Source organism: Triticum dicoccoides, chromosome 4A (genome assembly GCF_002162155.2).
Source record: "Triticum dicoccoides isolate Atlit2015 ecotype Zavitan chromosome 4A, WEW_v2.0, whole genome shotgun sequence".
In the NCBI taxonomy this organism is placed as follows: domain Eukaryota; kingdom Viridiplantae; phylum Streptophyta; class Magnoliopsida; order Poales; family Poaceae; genus Triticum; species Triticum dicoccoides.
In genome coordinates this window covers 643,648,180-643,659,871 of record NC_041386.1, presented here as the reverse complement: position 1 = coordinate 643,659,871, position 11,692 = coordinate 643,648,180, and the positions used below count along the sequence as shown (strand labels likewise).

Sequence of the window (11,692 nt, the reverse complement as noted above, 5' to 3'; positions counted from 1 at the left end):
CATGAGAAATTTTGAGTATTTTGCCCCTTGTTTCGGTTTAAATTAAGTTAAGAAATGCCACTATTTCAGATGTTTTTTTTTTCGGGTATAAACTTGTACGTATTACTCAAGCAGCAACCTTACACTCGTCCTTACAGAAATCTCTGAAGGCCGGAGCCCAGCCACGGTTATCCTATCAGTTCTTGCAAAACTTGCTAAAAGTTCACTGACTACATCTTTTATCCCTCGCAAAAACATAAATCGTATGGTTGCATATAGGCTTAATTAGACGAAGGGACAAAACATGCATCAAACTGACAGGCGAGAGGCCGACGAAAAAGTACGACGTAGATTATAGGGCCGTTTGCTCTTTACCCCTCACATCTTCTCTTTCAATGCAGCTATCATTTGGTTATAGTACCTATCTCTTGTGTTGATGTAATAGCATCTACCTGCCCCCGTTGGAAAAGGACAAGAACAAGTCTGCTTGAGGTCATGTTTTTTCTGCCCTTTTAACATGTTTGCCCTGCCTCTTTAACCATGCAAAAAATTATGGTATTTACTTGACAATATAATTAGAATTTTTGTGTAGGTCAAGGTTTAAATATATTTCAGACCATGTATGTATATTCTATGATAATATGCACTATGAAGATAGTATCATACTCCCCACTAGTATATGATACTCCCCACTATGAGTAGTCTTACTGCCAATAATTGATATGCGTGTCGTGGGGTTGCTAGACTGCCTAGCTTCAGCATCCAATACTTGGGCCAGTTCTTTTGATGTTTTTTTTTTGCTTCTAGAATAACATGTTCCGTACCCAGTTTATTCCAGAAATCCAAGCAAAAATGTTTTTGTAGAAATCCACTAGTCAAATCTTAATTAGTAGACTTCTAAAAAAATAATTTTTGTTGGGCTTCAAGAATAAGCTGGGTAGGGGCAGCCTATTCCAGCTTATTCTATAAACCAGTAAAAGAACCGGCCCTTGGTGGTTAGGAAAAAAACACTTAACTAAGGACTATTTATCCATAAATAAATCATGATGATAGCAGAAACAATATCAATTTTATAATTATATCTAAACATGTGAGCACATACTAAACATAAAACTGCAAATTATATGAAACATCACGTACTAAACATATAGAACTATAACATCTATGATCTATGAATCGTTGAATTAAGTATGACTAATATGTGAACCAGTTAAATAGGGGATGAATGGACATATATATGTCTAAGCTTGGTTCAGCTCGCATTCAACAAGCACAGAGCGAGGTGGGCCGCGGCATAGAAGCGCGCGGAAATCTGTCCTTCTCAGAAGCTTCAATAACATGTGGGAGAGATCTCTTATAAAAAGGTCTCAACTCTTCTCCACTCCCGGGGTGGTACAAAATTTTCCATCATATCATTACACCCCGCATGGGCCTTCGAGATATTTCAGGAATTATTTCATTTATGGTGCCAAGGCTCATCTATAACTCAACAACTAAGACATAGTCGTTAGATGGGGGACAAGTGATGGACGATGGATAAGGAGTGGTGCAGTGAACTGGTCGCTCCCAATGGATTACTCAGAATAGAACATAGATGTAAAGAGTGTTATGAGTTTTCCCTCAAAAAAGATTGCTAGGAATTAAAAATAATAATAACTCATATACAAAATTAAAAAAATCATGAAAAAACTAAGAGTCCTTTTGTCATGTGCAAAAATGAAAAATATATAAGTATGCCTTTCTTGTCTTTTTGTATTGAAGGTAAGTTATCAGTTTTATTCTTTGCAAATTATCGATCAATAACTTTCCCTTTATTCATGACATCTTATTATTATTTTGAACTTTCGTTTTTGCGAGAAAAGGCATCTAGTTCTATTGCAAAAGTTCATCACAAGTACAAAGCATCCCAAATATAATAAAAAGTGCATCGAGATACTTAGACCACCAAACGACCAATACTTAAAACAACCGGCAATAACCGGCATGAGGTTTGGAGGGCGTGGTGAATTATATAAAGCAACGACAATATATATCATCAACCAATATGACATTCGATTCCGCGGACGACATAAATAGTTAGTGCTGTTTCTGAAATTTTGCATCCATGTTCATCTAATTATTATTTTTGCATATAGTTCATAGACTTCAAAACAGCAAAGCGTATTTTGAGTCTGCAAATGCGAGCACACTTTAAACAATTTTACGAAGTTTACCATTCAAGTCAAGCTGACTACAAATGGTTCAAATGTAAAACAGACTTTTCTTCTCGCCAAGATTTTCTTTTTGACCTTTCTCTTGCAAAAGACAGCCCGATACCATTACCAATACCAATACCCAACACTCTGCACAGTCGTTTCATCAGTCTCTCTCTCTCTCTCTCTCTCCGGCCCGCACCTCCTTTATATAAGGGATAGGTGGCGCACTGAGAGGAATTGCGAGCCGCTGTGCACACACCAGGCAAAACAGCACAACACACACCAGAGAGCAGAGAAAGAGGGAAGGAGAGGCCAAGGAGAAGGATGAGGCAGCAGGCGAGCAGGTTCAAGAGGATGTGCGTCTTCTGCGGCAGCAGCCAGGGCAACAAGAGCAGCTACCACGACGCCGCCATCGACCTCGCCAACCAGCTCGTACGTACTCCTCATGCATCTGATCTCCTCTCCTCTTTGAGCATCACAGTTAAGCTCTTGTTTGCTGGCCAAGGGGGCTGTGAGGACGTTTTCCTGGCTTGTTCAGCTCATCAAGGCCTAAAGCAAGCGGGGAGACTTTTAGCGCACTAATTGCTGAATGATTAAGCGGTTAGTCTGTCTGTTGGTCTGACCCTTGATGAGATTCAGAATGGAGTACACCTTGATGCATGATTAAGAGAAACTTGTACTTACATGCATGCGCACCTGCTGCACATGCATGGACGGTCTTGTCTCCTCGCTGTTCGTTGACATTAATTAATCTCCCTTAACTTGCGCCGATTAATCACGTGCTGGATATTCCTATCAACCAACTGTCCCAAAAGGCCGATCTATTAGGAAGAAATGGCATTCAGACTACGTGTTCTTTTCAGATAGATACTGTGTCAAACTACATCTAATCTACGTACATGAGGATAGATGATCTTGCTTGCCAGCAGCTCTCAATAGTCAATACAGCGCTGGCATGCAGCGTGGTAGGGTAGAGCTTTTCTAATCACCCTCTTCCAGCTTCTCTGGCTCCTCATGTCGACTGGTAAATTAATATAACTAGTAAATGAGCACGTGCAATGCACATTAATATTAGAGAGAAAATCAATTGCACGTTGATATTAGGTCAGATATACCCCACAAAAAAAGATATTAGGTCGGATATCATTTACGTGTTAATTATGAGATTAATATAGATGTTGATATTTGATATTCTATCAATTGCACGCTCAACGTGTTGAGAGCTTACCATTAGAGCAATCTAGGTCGTTGGATTGACATAATTTGTTGACCGAGATTACTTGAGTCTGTCTCTTTGACTCTTTTTATATTGGTATAGCTGCAGATATAGATAGATACCCACTACCCAAGCTGAAGGAGCAGTAGCCAATTAATTACGTGTCAGGTCCGGTCTGATGGCACCCGCAAATTAAAGCATTGGATCGTCAGCTTCAGTTCTCCTCCTGTAGGATCGGCGCATGCATCACTAGGCAGTACAGTTACAGTATTACGTACGTAGTACAAGTCCACCAGTATCCCCACGGCATTCACTCGTTACGTACGACAAGTCTTGTCTACTACTACTGTATTACTGTACAAGGACTTCACTCTCGATCACGTACGTTGTACGTACTGTCGGACCGGCTTGCGTACGTGCTGCCGGTCAGATCTCAAATGTACTTACGTACGTACGGTGGTACTGGTACGTACTGTAGCTAGGAGCTAGCTGACCAAACGTCGGATGCAGGTGGGCGGGGGCATCGACCTGGTGTACGGCGGCGGCAGCATCGGGCTGATGGGGCTCGTCTCGCAGGCCGTCTACCACGGCGGCAGGCACGTCATCGGGTAACAAGTTGCTACTTACTGTATAATACTGTATTACTCTAGTTCATTAGTATAATCTTGTGTCATCTTGGTGACTTGTTCCACTATGCGCGTGCAGGGTCATTCCCAAGACTCTGATGACCCCCGAGGTATGCACTGCACTACTTGTCTCCTACAGTCCTACTGAACTTAATACAGTAGAGTATTTCATTGGTATAGAAAGAAGCATGGCATGCCCATCCATTGCGAGCCTCGATCATGAGTTCATGACACTAGCACCTCACTGGATCTTGGAATGCCCACTTGTAGCTCCTGGCTAGCCTAGGACTAACTAATAATTAGTCTATTTCTCAGGAGTGTTCCATCCTCCTAATCCAAGGGAACACACAGCCCACCGGAACCATAGAGCTACTTCCTCCGTCCGGTAAAAAGTGTACATCTAGAAATTTTAAGACAAATTATGGAGTTAAATAAAAAATGCATTAAAAAAGTGCAGGCCATCATCTCTTTTCTCTTTAATTACCTAACCTTCAATGAGCTAAGTGCATGTAAAAAGTAAGAAGATCATGTGTAGATTGCTATTGGTCTTGATTACCGTGTGATGAGAGAGAAGTATTTTTTCTATTTTAAAGTTCATTGAGAAGATAGAAGTACATTTTTTTATGGACAAATTTTGAAGCTGGATATACATTTTTCATGGGACGGAAGGAATAGACGTTGTCTCCCATATAAAACTGAAAAAACAATCCACAGAAACAGAATCACCAGACCCCACGTACGGAGCACCCGCAGATCCAAGCCGGGCGGGCGTGAGCATAAACAACGGGGGGAGCAGCCGCAGCTTTGCGTGCGATTGCGCGATGATTCCGTTCCCCGGCCAACACGAGCAGACAGACATGCATGCTTCCCTTGGATTGGAATCAACATATCAAGGCCGAGACATGCTCCTCGATCGGACGAACGTTCTTAAACTGGGGTTTCTCTGCGTGTCGTGCTTAGCCCCGTACAGACAGGCGTGCCGATCACTCGCTGTCAGCAGCTGATCCGGGCAGGCTGGACTCACTCACTCACTGTCCAGCTGAGCACATTCACTAGCTCATCATGTGCGCCGCGCACACAGCGCTGCTCTGCTTGGACGTGCCGGTCTTATAACATGGGGTGGCAGCTACTAGCGTGCCCCTTACCGTTAATAACACCTGCAGGCTGCAGTGCAACTTGCACGCCGTGCAGCGGTGGGTGTGCGCAGTAGATGTCCGTCAGACCATCGTGCCCACGCCCACGCAGATGGAGAAGAGGAGGAGTAGTAACGTCGTGGACTTCCTTCCCCCGCCCGGCCGGCAACGGCGAGCAGTCCAGCTCGTCTTGTTGCGTGCCGACATGCATGCGCAGTGACGCGCCATTATCGTACCATACGCACAATTAAGCTGTGCGTGCATCTGCATTTCTCAGAGCGAGTGATTTCTGCGAGTGCATGTAATGGATGTGATGGTCCTTGTTCGTCTTTGTGGCAGATCGTCGGGGAGATGGTGGGGGAGGTGAGGCCGGTGGGCGACATGCACCAGCGCAAGGCCCAGATGGCCAGCCTCTCCGACGCCTTCATAGCCCTGCCCGGTACGTACGCTCGCATCATTGCCTCGTTGATTGATTGTCGCATTGCATTGCACCCGCTCAGTCTGTCGGCCAGGTCAGATTTGGCCCCCATGTCCATATTCATGGGCTCTGCACAATGCTAAATGCTTCTCTGACATGCCGCCTCTGTTTGTTAGTAGTACTAGTCGGCGGATGCAGCTTAATAAATCCCATGTGTTTTGTGGTTGATCAATTAAGGTGGGTACGGGACGCTGGAGGAGCTGCTGGAGGTGATCACCTGGGCGCAGCTAGGGATCCATCACAAGCCGGTACGTACGTACGCCAAGCGTGATTGAGACTCAACATGCATGCATGCATGAGAACCGAAGCTAAATTTAGCATCGTGGAGGGTTCAGGTGGGTCTGCTGAATGTGGAGGGGTACTACGACTCGCTGCTGACCTTCATCGACCAGGCCGTGGAGGAAGGATTCATCAGCCCCGCCGCCCGCCGCATCATCGTCTCCGCCCCCACCGCCCACCAACTCATGGAGAAACTCGAGGTGCGCGTGCGTGTGCCTGCAATTGAAAGTTAACTGCATGCAGAAATTCAGAAACAATCTACGGACTACAACCAATTTGAGTGTCTTGGAATATATCTGATGCGATCTAATACTTGTGTATTATATATATTAATCCCCAGGAGTACGTCCCTTACTACGAAATGGTCGCGTCCGGGCTGGACTGGGAGACGGATCGCCTAGACTTCTGATCATCGAGCAGGCATTCGCCATTTCTGTCATCGTGATGCATGCGCGCGGATCGAGCGAACAATGTGTTGAAGATTAGCGTAAAATAATACTAGCTAGTTCAGTTGTACTCGATCGTCTTCTGTAAGGGTGCGCTCAATATGAACTTTCGGCAGGTAGCTAGCTAGCGCCCAACCTTTATATATCTCATTAATTCAGTCACTAGTATTAGTTCCAAGGATCTAGCAGCCGAGGTTCACTGAAGCGAGAGTCCAGTTCTTGCCAATGAATAATAATCAGTATCGGTATGCATGGACTAAAGATAGCCGGAGATAATTCGGTTATTCGCAGGCAGTTGCGAAAGAATTTAGACTCAAGTTTCAAATTTTTGGCACGTGTGATAAATCAGGATATTTTTGGACTGAAGCTTTATTAACTCTCATTCTTTTTTTTCTTCGATTATAGCTGCAAACAACAATTGTAAAACAAACACCACACCCGAGCTAGTCCAAAGAAAAGCCTCCACACATATTACAAACACAACACAAAGGAGCACTAGTAGGAAAAGGCTCATCTATCCCGGTTGGGGAACCAGGACTAATGGGTCGTTAATAATGGCCTAGGCCTTTAGTCCCGGTTCTTATACGAACCGGGACAGATGGGCCTCCATGTGGCCGTTGTGGCACCAACCGGGACCAATAAGTTTCCACGCGTCAGCATTTCAGCGACAGAAGGAGGTGGTTTAGGGGTTTTGGGGGTTAATTTAGGTTCGTATAAGTAGCTAATAGAGAGATGTGTCCTCTCTTATCTCCGTGCTACTGTTACTGCTATGCCTAAACATGACTTAGATTGAAGTGAGGCAACATGTGGTGCATGTCAAAAGTAATTCTAATCCTAACTTGATCAAGTTTGGATTGTACTACTTTCGACATGCACCACATGCATGTTACCTTCACTTCAATCCAATCCATGTTCATTTCACCCACAGATATATAATAACTCTTCATGCTCGCATTATGCATCATCATAATAACATGTCCTGCTAATCATCATCATACAACTTCTACTCGTTATTAATAACAAGTCATACGATCATCATCCTCATAGTCATCGAACCAACCCTACTTAATTGTTCTTAGCACATGATCATCAGTATTAGGTAGGGCCTAAATACCCTCTTTAAGGTAAAATAGCATAAAACAAAATAGATCCTGACTCTCTATGGAGAATGGAGATCATCCTGTCTTCAATTCTTACGCTTCGCTTCCTTTTGCTTCCAAGAACCTCCTTACGACTGTTCATACATTTTTTCCATTCTTTGATTTGCATGTCTCCACTTCTTTTAGAAATCTGGTATGGACAGTCAAGATTCGTAGGATGACCTGGTTGTATGTTCAAAACATTAAGGCTACCTTTCTGATACATCAAATGAGGCACACAATTCTCTGGGATTATCTGTTGAAAAACATAGTAATAACTTCATAGTTAGCAATGATGTACTAGTTTTAGAAGTATGCAAAAGATGCACGGATGTCGTAATAGTAAAAAAATCTTACCAGGGTATCTCCATGGTAGTTACCGTAGTTGAACACATGCACTAGTGGCATGTATTGACCATAATGTTGAGGAGTTTGATTATAGATATTATAATTCTCAATGTCAGTACAAAATCCGACCAGATAATTTTTCTCCTTGTAAGTTAATTCGGAGCCATCGGTGTAGTGGGTTTTGTCTACCATCTCCCGCACATTCTTTCAACAGTGAAAATAAGCTGTCAATGGAAATAAGCTGTCAACTATTTTGAAATAAACAATATAAATTAGCTGATAACTATGTTTGAGAAACTCACATAGCGGTAGTATTGAAGGCGTATCAATAAGGACTCAAATGTCCATATTGTCTTGCTCGATTTCAGGATCACCAAGATCCTTGGTGACAAGCATACCCTCATCAAAACCATACATCTTGCAAAGTGCTTCCCATTTTTTGCAACCAAAATGGGTTACGCTCTCAGAATTGTACATCTTTACTTCAAAATCCACATCATGATGAGTCCTTAGGTGGATTTTCTTTATTTCAAAACTTTCATGATCTTCAAAACCCATCCTCTCCAAGACATAGCGCCTTGCATGGCATGTGATAAGCTACTCGAATTGTAAAAGATGAAAATTACACGTTGAAATAGTTGTAGTCATGCTTAATTACGAAAAAACACTTGTCGTCGTTGCGTACCATTTCAACATTGAAGGTCTCCTCGAACTTAATGTTGAAGCACCGATGATCGTCCAGGTGAGGCATGTCGCATAGACCTCGATCGTCGTGGCACCAGCTGCACTCCCCCGAGAGACTTTCATCGTCTGATGACGACATTTCCTACGTTCATAATTCAAAGATTAAACTTGTACAATTAAATATATGTACTACAGAAACTAAATTAGATCATTATTATTCATCACGGGTTGACTATCGGTCTGTCAAGTCTTTTCTTGAAAACTCTCAGCTCACGTGGTGTATATATTCGACTCTCGGTGATGGTCGCTCCTCACTTTGTCCCCGAGTGCATTAAACCAAAATGTCTAGCACACGGAAACGAAGGAGAAGCGACCCCCACGACAACAGTCGGGATTCTTCGTCCTCTCATATATATATATATATATATATGGTGGAACTGTCCCTCACTGATTCCTCTCTGACATTTGCGACCGTCGGTGATGGTCGTTACTCCTTCTTCCCCTAGTGCATAACAAAGGTCTAACACCCGGAGAAGAAGGAGAAACGACCCCCACGACAACAGTCGGGCTTCTTCGTCCTCTCATATATGGTGGAGACTCGACAGACTTAAAATCAACCCGAAATATCGTTTATTTCTCCTCCTCTTCTTCTTCTTCTTCTTCTTCTTCTTCTTCTCCTTCCTCTTCTTATTTTCCTTTTTTCTCTCCTTTCTCTTCTAAATATTTCATATACAAAAATCATAAAAATTCTATGAACAAAATCTAAACTACACATCTAAATTAATACAACTAAATTACAACAACTAAATTAACTACACATCTAAACTACACATCCAAATTAATACAACTAAATTACAACATCTATATATAGGGGGCGCGGCGACGGCGGAGCCATTACAGGGAGGAGGAGGAGGGGATTGGCGGGCAGCGCTCACAGGGTGCGCGGCGACAAGGACGAGGAGGCAGGGCCGGCGGCGTCGGGGCAGGGGTGGCGCGGGGCGGCGACAGCGTCGGTCCGAGGCGGCACGGCGTCGGGGCGGCACGTCGGAGGCAGGGGCGACGACGGCGATGGTGAGACAGGGGGGCAGCCTGGTGACGTCGCGGCGGGGGAATGAGCAACTGGAGGAAAAAATTGTTGGAAATATGCCCTAGAGGCAATAATAAAAGGATTATTATTATATTTCCTTGTTCATGATAATTGTCTTTTATTCATGCTATAATTGTGTTATCTGGAAATCATAATACATGTGTGAATACATAGACACCAACATGTCCCTAGTAAGCCTCTAGTTGACTAGCTCGTTGATCAACAGATAGTCATGGTTTCTTGACTATGGACATTGGATGTCATTGATAACGAGATCACATCATTAGGAGAATGATGTGATGGACAAGACCCAATCCTAAACATAGCACAAGTCGTATAGTTCATTTGCTAGAGTTTTTCCAATGTCAAGTATCTTTTCCTTAGACCATGAGATCGTGTAACTCCCGGATACCGTAGGAGTGCTTTGGGTGTACCAAACGTCACAACGTAACTGGGTGACTATAAAGGTATACTACGGGTATCTCCGAAAGTGTCTGTTGGGTTGACACGGATCAAGACTGGGATTTGTCACTCCGTATGACGGAGAGGTATCTCTGGGCCCACTCGGTAATGCATCATCATAATGAGCTCAAAGTGACCAAGTGTCTGGTCACGGGATCATGCATTACGGTACGAGTAAAGTGACTTGCCGGTAACGAGATTGAACGAGGTATTGGGATACCGACGATCGAATCTCGGGCAAGTAACGTACCGATTGACAAAGGGAATTGTATACGGGGTTGCTTGAATCCTCGACATCGTGGTTCATCCGATGAGATCATCGAGGAGCATGTGGGAGCCAACATGGGTATCCAGATCCCGCTGTTGGTTATTGACCGGAGAGCCATCTCGGTCATGTCTACATGTCTCCCGAACCCGTAGGGTCTACACACTTAAGGTTCGGTGACGCTAGGGTTGTAGAGATATGAATATGCAGTAACCCGAAAGTTGTCCGGAGTCCCGGATGAGATCCCGGACGTCACGAGGAGTTCCAGAATGGTCCGGAGGTGAAGAATCATATATAGGAAGTGCAGTTTCGGCCATCGGGAGAGTTTCGGGGGTCACCGGTATTGTACCGGGACCACCGGATGGGTTCCGAGGGTCCACCGGGTGGGACCACCCATCCTGGAGGGCCCCATGGGCTGAAGTGTGGAGGGGAATCAGCCCATAGTGGGCTGGTGCGCCCCCTTGGCCCACCCCCTGCGCCTAGGGTTGGAAACCCTAGGGTGGGGGGGGCGCCCCACTTGCCTTGGGGGCCACTCCACCCTTGGCCGCCGCCCCCCTAGGAGATCCTATCTCCTAGGGCCGGCGCCCCCCCTTGGGGAGCCTATATAAAGGGGGGAGGGTGGGGCAGCGGCAACCTTGAGTCTTGGCGCCTCCCTCTCCCTTGCTACACCTCTCCCTATCGCAGTAGAACGGCGAAGCCCTGCTGCGGTGACCCCTGCATCCACCACCACGCCGTCGTGCTGTTGGATCTTCATCAACCTCTCCTCCCCCCTTGCTGGATCAAGAAGGAGGAGACGTCACGCTGACCGTACATGTGTTGAACACGGAGGTGCCGTCCATTCGGCGCTAGGATCTCCGGTGATTTGGATCACATCGAGTATGACTTCCTCATCCCCGTTCTTTGAACGCTTCCGCGTGTGATCTACAAAGGTATGTAGATGCAATCCGATCACTCGTTGCTAGATGAACTCATAAATGGATCTTGGTGAAACCGTAGGAAATTTTTTGTTTTCTGCAACGTTCCCCAACAGTGGTATCAAAGCCAGGTTTATGCGTAGTTCTTTTGCACGAGTAGAACACAATTTGTTGTGGGCGTAGATGTTGTCAACTTTCTTGCCGCTACTAGTCTTATTTTGGTTCAGCAGTATTGTGGGATGAAGCGGCCCGGACCAACCTTACACGTACGCTTACGTGAGACCGGTTCCACCGACTGACATGCACTAGTTGCATAAGGTGGCTGGCGGGTGTCTGTCTCTCCCACTTTATTTGGAGCGGATTCGATGAAAAGGGTCCTTATGAAGGGTAAATAGAAGTTGACAAATCACATTGTGGCTTTCACGTAGGTAAGAAAACGTT

General features: G+C 44.9%; 1 protein-coding gene across 1 annotated transcript; it reads left to right on the top strand.

The window, feature by feature from the left end:
- Positions 1-2,426: 2,426 nt before the first annotated feature.
- On the top strand, positions 2,427-6,677 carry LOC119289538 (probable cytokinin riboside 5'-monophosphate phosphoribohydrolase LOGL3). The gene is made up of 7 exons (XM_037568842.1): positions 2,427-2,606; positions 3,901-3,998; positions 4,096-4,126; positions 5,489-5,588; positions 5,805-5,875; positions 5,963-6,106; positions 6,247-6,677. The coding sequence occupies exons 1-7, from the start codon at positions 2,499-2,501 to the stop codon at positions 6,313-6,315; spliced, it is 621 nt and encodes a 206-aa protein (XP_037424739.1). The 5' UTR covers positions 2,427-2,498; the 3' UTR covers positions 6,316-6,677.
- The last annotated feature ends 5,015 nt before the right edge of the window (positions 6,678-11,692 follow it).